General features: G+C 43.0%; 1 protein-coding gene across 12 annotated transcripts in view; it reads left to right on the top strand.

Moving 5' to 3' along the window:
* The window catches only part of MCF2L2 (MCF.2 cell line derived transforming sequence-like 2), a 162,585-nt gene that overhangs the window by 43,569 nt on the left and 103,271 nt on the right, over window positions 1-15,745 (top strand). For 11 of the 12 annotated variants that reach the window (XM_054074842.1, XM_054074843.1, XM_054074839.1 and 8 more), the window contains 3 exons: window positions 5,579-5,693; window positions 13,510-13,600; window positions 14,823-14,942. In XM_054074842.1, the coding sequence (XP_053930817.1) occupies window positions 5,579-5,693; window positions 13,510-13,600; window positions 14,823-14,942 (326 nt within the window). The remainder of the gene's footprint in view (window positions 1-5,578; window positions 5,694-13,509; window positions 13,601-14,822; window positions 14,943-15,745) is intronic. The other variant, XM_054074840.1, reaches the window with a different exon arrangement.

The following is a 15,745-nucleotide window of genomic DNA, read 5'->3' on the forward strand; positions in this document are numbered from 1 at the left end:
GTATGGAGTAGGACTTCAGTGTAGCCCCTAATTGTCTAAACCATGGATGGTTTTGGTCTCTGGACAGGAGGCATGGGTGGGCTAGGACTAAGTAGTAAGAGATCTAGGATCTCCATCATGTCCAGGAACCTGGCCTGCAAATGCAGTTTGTTATTGCTTTTATGTCAGTCACACCAACACATGACTTCATCTCTGAGAGCTCTCAGGATTCAGCCCTATCACCTCATTTTGCAGTCACACTCTTTACACCACAAAGCAAAATTAAATTTTCTCTGCTGCCATATCCTGTTCTCTTTCATGCATCCTCCTCCATAAAATACTTCAGCTGTTTTTTTTCCACAGCTGAATTCTGGCCCCATCATCACTGCAATAACTAGCTGGGCTGCATCGGCAGCTAGAAAGCCTATCTAACAGGAGAAACTCTGAATGCTGCTTTGTGTCCTGGGGCTTGGGGAATTGGCACAGATAAGAGTGACGGTCCCATTACCATGCCTTGTACTACTACCTTGATGCAGTTTATGTAGCCTATACTACTTTTCTTTCCCTTCATGTTCACTCTGTACTTCTGCCCTGTCACCCAGGTTCTTCCTGTCCCTTTTTTCTTGGGCCAAAAGAGAAGAGAAAAGGTTGAGTGAGAAGCTGGGGTGAAAATAAGGATGGTGTCCAGGAAGAGAAGGAAAAGGATGCTGTCGTTCTGAGTGGCGAATTGGGCAGAAAGTCAATCTGACTGTGATCTTTTCCTTGGAAGTCTTGCCTTTAACAGGCAGTCCAGCCTTCTGTTCCTCCAACTCTTGAAGTTATCTGCCTCATTTGTGCTCTGAATTGTTGACTTTCACACACCTCTGTGTGCGGCCCTGCATGCAAATCATTTAAGTGTTTGCTGGTAATTTACCTCTGATCATACATAAAGTTCTTAAACCAGAATGCTCTTTCCTAAGCAGTAGTGGATTGATGCCTTCACTACAATGAGTTTGGGTTGGGTGCAAGGCAAGCTGCTAGCTGCAGAGGGAGAGAATAGAAAGGAGATGGACCTCTTAAAGAAAATCCATGTAGCTAAATCAGGGTAGCAGCATATGTTGCACTAGAACAGGCTGCCCGGCGAGGTGGTTGAGTCACCTTCCCTGGAGGTGTTTAAGGGACGGGTAGATGAGGTGCTGAGGGGCATGGTTTAGGGAGTGTTAGGAATGGGTGGACTCGATGATCCAGTGGGTCCTTTCCAACCTGGTGATTTCTATGATTCTATGATTTGTGGTGCTGTCTGGGAGGGGAGCTCATGTCTGCATCAGGAGATGGTAGACAAAATCTGGCTGATTTTCCTTTGCAGGCAAAACTCTGGGCCTAGCTGTAACGGAGCACCCTGTGGTCTGACCAAGGAGCAGTGACCCATGGGAGGCTGTCAGCAGGATGGCCTGGCTCCCCTAAGGCAGGATCAGGAGCAAACCTCATGTTAGCTCAGCCAGAGGATAGCCCTGAACCTTCCCTCCTGCCAGCTGAATCTCCAGCGCTTGTGGCTGCTTCTTGCAATGGCCACTGCCACCAGGTGCTCTTTCCCTAGCCTGGCACCAGCAGCACCAGCACTTGGAGCTGCCAGAAGGTGTTGGAGGTGGCCGAGATGCTTGGAAAGTGCTGCAGAGTGGCATCTAATGGCTCCTGGGGGAGCTGCAAGTCAGTGAGACAGGTCTGCAGCTGTCAGGCATTGCCGTGCTCCCAGTATCTGGTTTTCAGTGGATCTTTGTTTCTACTTCTGACTGCACTAAACTCAAGTTATTGCTCGCTTCTCCCACGAGGCTCTCTAGCCCAGCTTGTGCCTCGTGTTGCTCCAGATTTTCATCAAGAACCTTTGCTTCTGGCAGACCTTGGGCTCCCTTATCTTTCTGCACAAATGCTGCTGAATGGAGTACGTGTGTCTCGGATAACACTAATGTAACCCTCTCAGCCTTGTTCCTGCAGATCACTCTGTTCAGCACTTCTTTTTTGTCTTCTTGCTCTCACTTTCGACATAAAATGTCCTTTTTCTTGAAGTCTATTTTTTTTTCTTTTGGAATTCTGTGGAGCTGCTGGAGCTTGTTCTGTCTCTGTCTGCCTTACTTTTGATGGACTGTAAAATTTTCTGTTCGGTAATTAGACTCTTTTCACAGCTGATGCCCAGGAGCTTATGCAAAGGTGCAAGGACCTTATATAAAGCCCTTGGGGGCAAATTTTGTCTGCTTAGTCCTTATAGCTGTGGAACTGACTGAAGACTGTCCCTGTTAGTTTCCAGTTTGTGCTCTTTACCCTTCCAAGACCTTGAGTAGCCAGCTAAAGTATTTCAATCACTAGAAGAAATCTAGTGGTAACTCCCTAGGAAGCAAAGTTGATGGCCCAGAAAAAAAGGGCTAGAGCTTGTCAATTCACATTCTGCAGGAATTTGCAGGCTGCAGCAACTCTTGGTTTATTGCCAGGGAAAAAAAGGCAGTAACATTTAGATGTACGGAACTGCTGTCGTACAGAGGAGAGAGTTTTCTAGACATCCTTGGTATATAAACAACTTCCCTTATATCCCTTAACATCCACTATTGTTACCTCACTAGATAAATAGATATATTATGGAGATAGATATTTTCCCTTTGTAACTCAACTACTGCTCAAGGTTTCATTATGGACAGGAACAACTCGTTCTTACCGTATTTGTGTTATAACTTGCTACCCAATGCTATAGGCATTTCTATTCTCTCCTTGTTATAGTACTTGACAATTTCAGATCACTGAACTTCCTCAAACTTCACCCTGACTTCATGGTGTGGTAGGAACTGAGGAATTCCTTTTTTATTTCTCTGTCTTAAAAATAGCTGTATTCATGAGCCTTCTGAGAGTTCTTCTGTTTTGGTTGCAGCAGGAAGTGCTACCTTCATCCTAGAGAAAGAGGTGGTTCTCAAGAGTTGTACGGGTGCATGGCATAGTCAGAGACGAGGAGCTCCTGGCTCTTAGCTGAATGCTCAGTCTGAGGCTGCTCCTAAGTGTCCTAGATTTGTTGCTGGTGGTGAAGGGAAGAAGTGAGTGTTCAGTCTGCTTACATTTATTGCTTGGATGGCTTTTTATAGAAGATCCTGTGACAAAAATACACTCCCACATACGTACAGTGTGTCATCAGCCTGCCTCATCTAGCTCAAGGAAAAGAGGCCAGAGGAAGAAGAGCACGTGTATGAATGTGGATGCAAGAGAAGGTTGAAGGGGCACAAAGAGACCCTGGTCAGGAGCATTAGAATTACCACATCAAACTTGTAGTCTAAACAACTCTTGAGTATATCTGAAGGTAAATTGTTGGGTGTGGAAAGTGGGAATTCAGAGGAGTCTTTTACCTTCTCCTCCAGGGGCAAATACTGCTGCTTTAAACCAAAATACTCCAGGTTACTACATCTCCCCCATTTAGAGTATCTGAAATACTTGAATGGGAAAGCGTGGTCCCCAGGAACCATATGAATGTGTACAAGAGACCATCTATGAAATACCTTGACTGTATAAGGAGAAAAATAAGAGCAGAGACGCTATTGTTCCATTTTCCTGGCCGTTACTGTTTGTGTCCAGAAGATGTCACTAAGTATCTGTAACAAACCATCCTAACCGATCCTGCTATGCGAGTTCCTGGCCTCCCGAGGGTAGCAAACTCTCTGGGGAAAGTCTGACTAACTGTGTGACAGCGTATCCTATATCACTGCTGATAATGCAGCTAGAGTGCCCTGAGATCACCCTGCCACGCGTCAGCATTTGGCCTTATCCCAAGGCCAATGGTCACAGTGAAGGCTGTGCCTCTGCTCAGCGTTGGAAATCCACTTCAGTGCGAATGACAGTATTCCTTCTTTGCATTTTGGCCGTAAGCCTGTTTTCCCTCTGGCAGGGAGATCTAACACAACTGAGTTATTTTCAGATGTAATTAAAGCAATAATCAATTGTCAGACAGGAAATTAGGGGCTAAAGGTAGTCCTGACAAAGCTGCCCCATCACTAGATCAAGAAGGAAAAGGGTTCCCTTGTTCAAAATTCCTGTTTTCTAGAGCTGTAACTTTTACTTTATGCAAACATTGTGTTCCTCAGCACCCAGCGCTCCATGGCTGGACGGCACAGAAGGGACTTTAAATAATCCAGCTGAGACTGGGAGGGTTGGGCAGAGGCAGGATCAGGACTACCAAAGGACTGACCGGTCTACATGGAAATAGATAAGAACTGCTGGAGCACCTTTTGCAATGACCAGGCTGAACAATCGCAGTTCCCTCAGCAGCTCTTCATAACACTTGTTTTCCTGCCCCTTCACCGGTTTTATTGTCCTTCTTTGGGCACACTCCAGCACCTCAATGTCCTTCTTGTACTGAGGGGACCAAAACTGAACACAGGATTTGAGGTGCGGCCTCAGATGCCAACTACAGGGATACAATCACTTCCCTGGTCCTGCTGGCCATGCCACTTCTGATGCTGGCCAAGATGGCACTGGCTTTCTTGGCTGCCTGGGCCACTGCTGGCTCCTGTTCAGCCGGCTGTCAGCCAACACCTCCAGATCCTTCTCTGCCAGGCAGCTTTCCAGGCACTTTTCCCCAAGCCTGTAGTGCTGCACAGAGTTTTGTGTCCCAGGTGCAGGACTCTGCACTTGGCCATATTAAACCCCACAGTGTTGGTCTCAGCTCATCAATCCAGCCTGTTCAGATCCCTCTGCAGAGCCTTTCTACCCTCAAGCTTCCCTTCCTCTCAGCTCCGTGTCATCTGCGAACTCACTAAAGGTATATTCAATCCCCTCAGCTGGATCATTGGTGAGGATATTGGACAGAACTGAACCTTCCACTGAGCCCTGGGGAACACCACTTGTGACTGGCCTCCAACTGGATTTCACTTCTTTTACTGTGACTCTTTGGGCCCAACCATCCAGCCAGTTTTTTACCCAGTAGAGGCTATGCCTGTCCAGGCCAATGACAGTCAGTTTCTCAAGCAGAATACCGTGGGAAACTGTGTCAAAGGCTTTAGTAAAGTCCAGGTACACCATATCCATAGGCTTTCCCTCATCCATTAAGCGGGTAACCTTGTCATACAAGGTGATCAGGTTAGTTTGGCAGGACCTGCCTTTCATAAACCCATGCTGACTGGGCCTGATCACCTGGTTGTGTTGTGTGTGCTGTGTAATAGCACTCAAGGTGACCTATTCCATGACCTTCCCCAGCACTGAGGCCAGACTGACAGGCCTGTAGTTCCCTGGATCCTCCCTCTGACCCTTCTTGTAAATGGGTGTAACGTTTGCCAACCTGCAGTCAAGTGGAACTTCCCCAATAATGTTGTAGTATTGTCACAAGAAATTTCTTGAAAATGGGAAACAAAGAACATGCTTAGTCAGAATTATGTGGAAGGTTGATGCTGAGAATAAATAACAGAGGTTAGAATCTCAGCCAGTGTAAACTGAGGTAATAAAACTACAGTGAGTTATATCAAAGTTGATCGCATCTGTACTGGATCTGAGTGCTTTCCAACAGAAGATGTGCGAGTGTTTCCTGTTTGAATACTGACTAATCTGTCCCCAGACATAGAAACACCCTCTAACCTTTACAACCTCTCTTTTGCAGGAGGAAGAGGGAAGGATGGGGCACCCATTATAACCTTTCCAGAATTTGCAGGATTCAGTGACATACCCGATGAAGATTTTCTGAACGTGGTCACATATCTAACCAGCATTCCCAGGTGAGATTTAGCACAAATATCTGTTGATTTCCTAGAGCGCTTTGCTTCCTCAATAGCTCACCACTTTTACTGATTCTTCTAGGCTATATTGGTGACTCTGTATCCATCCAGTTGACATGGACTTTCCTGTGTATGGGAGGCCCTAGGAACCACTTAGATCACGTGTGGGAAAGAAAGCTTCACACAAGACAGTTTTTCTGTTCAGGGTTTGAGCTAGGTGGCAGGGGGTGTAGATCTGAAGAGAAGCAGTGAAGATGTCAGATCAAAAGGGAGATAAGAGGGGCCAATTGAGAAAACTCTCCAGGGCACTGGACACAGTATGTGAGGGTGGCAGCTGGAGGGAGACAGACTTCCATAGGTCCTGTTACTGATTGTCCTCTGAGCATGTCTTTCTGACAAGCTTTATCTTTTCTGAGAAAGCAAGCTAGGTGCCCCATTGACAGGACTCTGGCAAGCACCATGTGCTTTCTGATGCTTCATTTATTAGAAGATTGCTCCACAGCTAGGATGTTTTGCTTGCTGTGCAAGGATAGCAAAACAAACTCACTTCCACTGTTCTGAGGAAATGTGTTAAGGTATGGCTGCTGAATTACTTTTTTGTTTATTCAAAAAGAAAGTTTAATAATTTTTCAGTCCCTTGGTCCTGTCTGTGGACCATGACTGTTTGTGCTAGTTAGAAGCACAGCAAGGATTTATTATTTCCTGTGGTCTTATGTATAAAGGTTCTTAGAGGATGATGAGGGGAAAACGTGCCTCCTTCAAGTTTGAGTAAGAAGCTTTCCAGCTCGCTCTACGTGTATTGCCTATACTGGGTTGCCAAAGCAAGCTGAGAGAAACCACACTCTGTGAGCTTAACAGCTTCATTGTTTCACTCTGCTCTGTAGGGTTTTTGTTCTGTCAGGAGAAACTCTTATGTATTTATTCACTAGCTTCAGGACTGGGAGGATGACCAGCTTCAGGGTTAATGAATCAGCGACAGTAGCTGAGAAAAACACAAAACTAGTTTTGCAGTTCTTTGTGTTTGGTATGCTGGGGGGTAATTCCCAGTAATGTCACATATTGGTGAACTAGCACGTTATGTTGTCAAACTATATCGACAGAAATGCTTTATGTTTCTTCAGCCTGTGTGAGAAGCCAAAACTAGAGATGACTTCAAAAGAAGTCAGCCTGATTCATGAAGGCTAACTCCATCGATGGCAGCTGAACACAATGGCTTGGATGCAAACTCTGGATGAAGAAATCTTTGTATTCCTTAATGCTGGGACTTGGGAGAATACCAAAGAGAAAGATTGTTCTCACTTTCCTTCTGCTTTTGCATCACTGTCTACTACCTACTAACACTGGAAACGGGGTATCGGGCTAGATGGACCTTTGCTTTGATTCAGTTGGTCAGTTTTGTGTTTTCTCTTCCCTTGAGGAGTCCTAGAGCAATGTGCAAAGAATGATGAATTAAGTTTCCAAACTTTGTCAGTCAGGAGAGCTGCAATATGCCTGTTTTACAGATGATGAAGTATGTGTATCTTGCACTACGGACAGGCTTACTAAAATTCATGTTTAGTAGGTGATTATTCAGTTTCATTTAAATGACCTGTTCACTGTCAGTGACAGGCTGGGGTTTGAACCTACATTTTTGGCATACCAGCGCATTGGTTTGCCTCTTAGGTTCAACAGTAGGGATGTGAGTTTTCCAGGGAGTTTGCTAGTCTTTGTTGCAGTGCTTTTAAAAAGAGCAACTGTATTTCTTGCGTCACTTTTTGAAACTTGCTACCCTTTATGTAGATAGCAAGGGACAAAGGTATTAATTTAGAAGAGGAAGAACCTGAGTGGCAAGCTTTGGTTGTGTAATTTATGACATAATTGTATGGAGTATAATCTTAATGTGGCATAAGTAGTGGACCTGTCTGGGTGCAGCAGAGCCTTGTTAGTATTCAGTTGGCTGGTCCACGCACAGTGTGTCTGTCCTAATTCTCGGCAAGCAGTAAAGTGACTGCATTTGTTACTTTCATCAGTGCTACTGCACTGCGTACTACTGTCTGTATTGTGACAGCGTTCCTGTACGTGTTGTTTCACTGCTAGTTGTTCACCTTTTATTCTAATGCTGAAGGAAGGTGTGCAAGTATCAAAGTGACTAAGAGAAAGAAGAAAGTAGTCTCTAAGTCTTGTGGAGTTAAAAAGGGTATGGCTATCAATCAGATAAGATGAAGTGTATTTTGAAAAGCAGTTCACTCTGTTTATCATAGAAAATACTTTCTTCTTCATAGCTCAGAGAACCAGAGAAATTGGCATCATTTTTCAGCCAAATGGGAGGAGAATATCTGTCTTTTGTAGTGTCTGTTTCTTTGTATCCTGTAGAATAAGGTTCAAGCTCCTTGTGGAGATAAGATCTGTGAGCACAGACAATGTAATTCATTGAGTTAGTAAATTTCTAAGTCCTTCTGGAATGATTGATCTTATGTGCCCAAATGACAAAGCACTGAAAAGATAAAGATAGCCAGGAAATGTTGTTATTCAGATACAGGGGCGGCATGCATTTGTCTTTGATGTTGCTGATCAAATTTGCTTTACCAGCTCTGGCATTCCACAATGGGCTATAAGTAAACCTTGCACTTCTGGGCTTTAAAACGTTAACTACTCTCCAAAGTGGAAAACCAGCCCAGTGAGACTTTTGCAATCTGATTAATTTTCCCTCTGGTTCAATATCTGCTCATGAAAGTGCTCCGCCAAAGGTGTCTACATACACACACGTCTCCTCAAATTGGTGTTCAAGAGCTAACCTGGATTTAGAGCTGAGGATGGAACAGATGCTGAGCATTGCACAAATTTCATTCAGGGAAAGAGAACCTTTCTGCCAGACATCTGTAGATCTAGGCAAAAATGCCAGAATTTAATTTTGAGTTATACTTGATGATTATCTGCTGTGCAGGATTGTCTTCAAACCCCTCTTTTAATAGAACCTGAAAAACCCCAATGCATTTCCATAATGAGGGTAGAGATGTGATAGTAGTGACACTGAGAAAACATTGATAGAGTGTGTGTGTTTTATTTTTAAACAAACTTCTTTCCTCTAGATGCATGCACATTAGTGGGGTTTCTCAGCTGTGCATCCACTTGTGCTGATGCTGCTGTCTTGGCTAAGCTTCTTCCCATGGCTGTTTGCCTGCATGCATCCCTTAGTGCCAAATGACATTCAGACCTTGGTATGGCATTTTCTTTCAGTATGCTGACTGAAATAGGATCACTTGCTGACACTCTCCCTGTTTTCCTGGGTGAATATAGGTATCAAATCAGCTCTATCTAGCAAAACAAATAACCCCAAACAACAAACCCCCAAGCATACAGATAAAATTGGCTTGTCTCAGTGAAGACAATTGATACTGTCCTGGACATCAAGGTGAAAAGCAGGGAATAACATTGCAGAAGGCCAAGGTCTAGTTTTGTATCAGGGTTACAGGACCATTTTGAGGTTTCTGTTGACCAAAGGTACCTCTCTTGTCTAGACCATCGTTGTGTTGTGTCCATCAGCCTGTGGCAGCCAAGATTTAGAGGTGTATCACTGAAAGGTTTTTTTGCTGCTTGCCTTTGCATAGTCTGCTGGAGTGATTTGGAGTGGTGTAGATATTCTCTCATTTTTTCTTCTGTGCTTTGCTCAGTTGCTTTTCTTTCTAGCAGCACGTGATTTTCTCATATACTCTTCTAACTCTCTTCCTCCTTCTTCAAATTGTAGTTTTAAAGTTTGTTCTCCATTTTTTTACCTATTTCATCTTAGACAATGTAATATGTTCAGTGTTGTAAAGTATACATACTGCAACAGGTATCTAAATCGTTCCTTTAATGCCTTATTCTTTTTACCCTGACAAATCTCTCCCAGATCTCATGCCTTGGCTTGTACCTGCGCTGTTTGGTAATAAAGGCCTGTGCCATGCCTCACAGCCCCATGTGCCAGGCACAGCTGCTTGGTAGGTTTTGTCTTTGCCAGCAGCTGTAGGCTTGGTCTTGGAGGGAGAGAGCTGTGAGCAGTCCCTCGACATAGCTAGACTGAGCACTCAGTGGTATTTTGCTCTTCTTTGCTCCTTTCTCATATTTAAAGCCAAGTAGTTATATAAGTATTTTATCTTAATTTCCTCGGTCTGTCTCTTTACGTGGCCTGCAACGCTGTGAGTTGCAGTGGCGACTGATAGGCAGTGTTCCTATTCCCATATGTTCACTCTTCCTATCTCTCCCCTCCCTCATGACCACTCTTGCCAAGTCTAATTTAATGAGAAAATTTCTGCTTCTTGCTTGCATCTTCTGATCTACATGTTTTAGAGGCTTTTAAAAATGGGACTTGAGAGTTCATTTGGAGGCACAGAGGCAAGTTCTACTTGGCACAAATACTTCTGTGTTTGTTTACATCACAGTTGTCTTTGTTGCTTTTGGCAGATGCTGTCTTGTCAGTTACTTCCATTGCAGTCTTCTCACCAGGATGTGATTATAAGGGTCTGATTCTGAATTCTTTTAGGCCTTCAATCCTCTATGTACGCTCCTATTAGAAAGCTTTTAGTCAATCTCTCAAACCAGGTAGGTGGGCAAAACAAGGCAATTTGTATGTGCAGTCAGCTTGTCCGAGTATGGTGCTTATGGATATTGTTACTTGTGGTTTAGCTACATCATAGATATAGCAAAGTACAGAGTTTTCTCATTTTTATTAACTGACTATTAGCTGAGTGTTCTTTAAGACAACATCAGCATTTTGTTAACTTCAGGTAACGCACCTCCTTTGTTGGTCATCTTACTATAAATCACTGGTTTCAATGGACTTGCATCAGATTTGAACCTGGTTCTGTGTGCCCAGTTGTTCTCTGAGAGATATTTGGCAGCCATAAACTGATTGCTTGAGTCTGAGCTGTAAACATAATCAGATGCCCAATATATATTCTCTGTTTCTTTGGAGTAGAGGCCATATTTTGGTGATCCTCTTATACTCCCATATTCTGGCTGCTTTAATATGGTTCTCAAAAATTGACATGGCTGTCAAAAATATATAAAGCATATTAAAGAGACAGCCTTTTCCAAGGTCGTTTAAACATGTAACTATTGAAAGGAGAATTGCATTACTTAATTACGCCTTCATATCTTACTATTTTATGAATAACTTTGTTCTAAACAGTAAGCTAATTTCAGTAACACAATGTAAGCAACATAGATGTTGTATTGTAACATTGTTCTCTTGGAATAATTAGCCGCAACAAGCATTTTTTGTATTTGTTCTGGATCAAATGTCCCGCAAGAGCAAAGAAACCTAAGTGGGTCATGCTTTTTGTGATGACTCATTTCTCTGTTCATTTGAAGAACTGTGAATAGAAGAACTAACCTTCACCTGTGTGGGCCAGAACACGCCCAAGCCTGTGCTTTCACAAGAGGCCAGCGAGGGTGCTGGGCTTGTTTTGGAGAATACTGAATTGTGACAACTGTTGGTATTATTAGTATCAAATGTTTTAAAATTTTATTATGGATTCTGGTGGATAATACACAGGAGAGTTTTCAACTATTTGATAAGGAATATGATTCTCTCTTTAACAAACCAATTTTCTGTGGGCTTGGACAGACAGCAGCCAGAGCTGACTAGATGGTCTCTTGTTCCCTAGACCAGGGAACCTGGTGCAACCCACATCAATCTGGTTTTTAGAATGTTTCTATTTGACATCTTCTCAATATCTCTTTTGCCTTTTGAGTTGGTGATTGTATTAAGTAGAGTAGCTTGTAGCTTCCAGGTTCTTCTGCAGTAAATGGAGTAAGTGGGGCTGTTGTTGGCATAGGGACTTGAGGATCAATGGGCCCAGGTTGGGTGCAACACTGATGCTGAGGAATGGGGCCTCAACTAACCCCAGCCTTTTGCCTGGAGTGAGAAGCTGTGCTAGGGTTCTTAAATGGGAAGAGAGAAGCAAAAATCTAATCTGCCCTCTCCCGCAGTTGTTTTCTTTCTGTAGGGACCTAAATATTTCTCAGCAAATTGCTAAACAAAAAAGCAGTTTTTGGATGTGTATCACACAAGCAAAGGAGGAAAACAACCAGCTTTGCTGGTTTTGATTTCCCAAACTATCAGCAATTTTACCCCTATCTTCTCTCTTTGAGATGTAACCAGAATTCCTGGCACGCCACCTATAATGCAGCAACATTGGTTGACAAGGTAGAGGGAAAAAGCCTGCCTTCATCCTGTATGTCTCCAATAGGCTGGACAGGCACCTGGTGGTCTGGAGGCAGGAGGTCTGATTTACGCGGGCCTTCCATGCCTATGAGACTTCCAGAGCACATTTTGGTCCCAATCAGCAGAAGCAATTTGACTAAATGAATGCATAATTTGTAGGTTAGGAAGCTCCCACAGTAAGCCTTTTGTGTTTAGTTTCTTGCACCCTTTCTGTAACATTCTGCAATACACACAATTTCTTTCTTGCTTTCATCTGAATTTTTTTCCCAGCAGCTAAAGCAAACAAGGAAATTTGTTGGTCCTTGTGAAGGATATGCATATATTTGTATATATAGAAGAAGCTGATGAATTATCTTCCCTGTGCTTGAACTGCTGCAAACACAGTTTCTGTCCTCTGATAAAGAGATTCATGTTGCACTACTTAAGAGAAGAGGTCATGTATTGTTATTGAATTGTGTTAATTCTTAGGGGAATGCTGTAAACAATACTGAAGTGAGAAATTCAGCGAGTTTTCCTATTACCAGTGTCAACTATCAGTAAAGCTTGCATGGCATCCTGGATTTACGCAAGACTTTGACTTTCAGTTTTCTGTTCTTGATCCTGCAGAACTGCAGGTGTTCCTTGGTTGCTTCTTGTATGGACAATGGAAAAGAGATCAAGGAAATGTTTCATACAATTTCTTTTTACCTTAATCTGTGATTAGATGTTTGATTGCAGTAGGTTCTTTTATTATGACATTTATACTTTTTCTGCCTGCCTCTGGTTTGTCCAGAGGTGACTGAGCCATCCTGCTGTAATGAAGTTTCTGGAGATTTTCCTCAGTGTGGGTTCCAAGGACTTCTTTCCAGCTCTGAGCGCTCTTGGAAGGCAGAGAGTGGAGCAATCCCACTGAAACCCTACACGCCAAAGTGGCATTTTTTGAGAGAAAGAGAGGATGGAATATGTATGAAGTGTACGTAAATGAGATGGAGCATCAAATCAGTGCTGCATAGATCCTCCTTGAAAAGTACTGAGAAGGAACAGTAACTGTTATTCTAGCCAATATGTTAAAAGGATACTTTTGAATGACCTGCAACCCTAGAACCAGTTTGTGGCTGACAAGGTATAGAAACTCTTCCATTCCTGCTTTGCCTACCAGAACTCCTGGGGCATTTTGTACTCAGGCAAGGTGGTGACAGCAGGGGGATGCTGACTCCGTGAAGCTCAGTGCCTCTGTCAGATGTGAGCATACTTGGAGAATGCAGGCTGAAGTGAGGTGACTAATAACTTTTATTATTTTGCAGAGAAAACAAGGTATGAGGTTTTTGTCTTCAGCACAGCACAGTGTAATTTGTGATCCTGATCTATTCATATCCACAGATTTGGCAGCAGAATAGCATAGCAGCTGAGAGATTCAGCAGATAAAATATTCATGTTTTGTGTAAGCTGCTAGCCTCACGCTAGAAAGAGAAAATTTGCCGGCTTTCATTTTCATGTGAATTTCTGCCAAATATTCATTCTTTCACCATACGCTGCATTTTCACGGTGGGCTTATAGGGTGATCTGCTAGAGGCTGTGTTTTGCTGCAGTACAATTCCCTGGAATGGGAGTATCTCCCTGTAACTCAGCATATTTATTTCACCTGTTTTGCAGTCTGGAGGCTGCCAGCATCGGATTCATCATCATTATAGACAGACGACGGGACAAATGGAGCGCAGTCAAGGCATCCCTGACACGGATAGCAGTAAGTGTTTGCTTTTGTTATTTATCTTCTAGAAATTAAAATTATCTGCTGAAACTAAGCACAGGGTGCAGTCTCATGCTAGTTTTTAGCTCCTATTTTCTGGCTGTAAATGCAGATTCTCCCCTGCCCAGAAGCTCCTGAGAGTTAAATAAGAGAGGGAGGAAGCTGCAGGAAAGAATTACACAGCCTTCTTGACTGCTGAATTAGGGCAAATTCCTTATTTGCTGCTTGACTGCAGTGTAAATTCTATTAATTCGAATTTGGTTCCTAAAAGAGTATAACAGAGGTACCTTTCTGTGTCAGAGGAGTGAGGACATGTCCTGCTTATGAAAGAAACAGATCCCAAAGGACTTGTGTTTGTGTGGTAGAAAGTGATCTCTATCAGAAACACTTAATAGCTTATTGTATCTCATTTGCAAAAGTCAGAGCTAAGCACTGATTTTCACTGCTAATAAAAGCAGCCGATTTTATACACCTATTACCAGGAACGTGTACTGTGTGAGGAGCAAACCCTTATCCGCAGAGGTGTGTGATAGAGGCATGCCCAAGGTGACTTTCAAAGAATTTAGACAAAATTACTTTTCATTCTCAGTTCTTTTTAGCTGCTCTCTTCTAAAGAAATTGTTCTTTTGAATGCTTGATGAGCTCAGAGGAGTGCGTGAGAGATGTAGGCTGTGTGTTGCAGACAGGGCCATGCCTGACAAATGTGTTGAGGAGCCTCTGTGTGTGTGAAAATATGTGAAGTTAAAAGGCATAAAGACCCTTTTCAGACTGAGAAGGTAGGTCATCCTGGAGAAATTCATCTGTGTCACCAGCTTCTTTCACCAAGTCCAATGTATGTAGCCTGTTTCACCCTGTAGTGCTTCTGCTGAAAAAAAATAAGAAAGCCCATGCTATGACAGTGCAAAGGAGGTTACTGTGATTTAGATATGAGAGAGGAAGACACTAGTGCAGAAACTTTTAGAGCTCAGTCCTAAATCCATATCAGAAAACAATGCAGGGCTGGGCAGTAAAATCCATGGGCCAGTCTTTCTATTGGCTTTGGATATTGTGTCAATGAACGTGTGCTGAATGGACCAGCTGATATTATCAGCAGCTGGACTGAGCATGGCTCAGTGAGTCCTACTCGCTTTGCCCTCTTTAGGAAACACTAAGCTGAAAGTTCCTTTGGCCATACTGTCAGGCAGAGTTGTGTCTTCTAATAATTCTATATTTCTTGCAGGGAGCATTTCCAGGAAACCTGCAGCTGGTGTTTGTCTTGCGACCCTCCCGCTTTATCCAAAGGGCGATCGCTGACATTGGCATTAAACTCTATCGAGATGACTTTAAAATGAAGGTACCGGTAAGCATGCCTTCTTTTGTCCATGTGTTTTCTTTATCTCCATGGGTGCAGTTCTTAGGTGCTAGCGATTTCTCATAACCTAGTAAATGAAATTTGATTGCAAATGGCAGTTGGGGACTTTTATCTGGGTCTGTATAGTTTATATAACAGTAATACCAAAGAGTTAATTACTGATGGATGCTTCACAGTATTTAATGGACACATTCCCATGTGGATCATCCGTCTAGCTATAAAATGTGAGTCATTTTTTAAGTATTGACATCTTAACGCATTGGAGCCATTCCCCTGATGTAGAGAGAGGTAGATCTTCTTAATCCAGTGGCAAACATAAGTACTTAGGACTGCAGAACACTGAGAAACAGGGCTGAAATCTGCACTGTTTTATGTATTATCCATGGGACCACTGACAGTGCCCTGTTAAGTGCTTGCATAGAATTACCTATTCTTAATGACTTTTATGATCCCCGTGCCCTCAAGAGTCAAAATCTGGTTTTTACTTCTTTTTACATGCAGTTGCCAGATGCTGTGGGTTGATTAGAATGTTATTTGAAGTAGATTATGGGTCCTGAAAGAGTTGAAGTTGTAGATTATTCTATGAGAGCTCTTTGAGGAGTTGCTCCTAGCTGCACGTTTGCATGTGGTTTCAAAGTGTTTTATAAATAAACTTGCATTATGATTCTTGATGATATTTCACCCTGAACCAGACTCATACTGTGTTCCACAATGACTTTACTGGAGTGATTTTGCATGATTGTTTTGGATTTTACTTGTGGTTTTATATTGTTTAGCAAAAGAGCCATGGC

Source organism: Cuculus canorus, chromosome 9, assembly GCF_017976375.1.
Source record: "Cuculus canorus isolate bCucCan1 chromosome 9, bCucCan1.pri, whole genome shotgun sequence".
Lineage (NCBI taxonomy): Eukaryota > Metazoa > Chordata > Aves > Cuculiformes > Cuculidae > Cuculus > Cuculus canorus.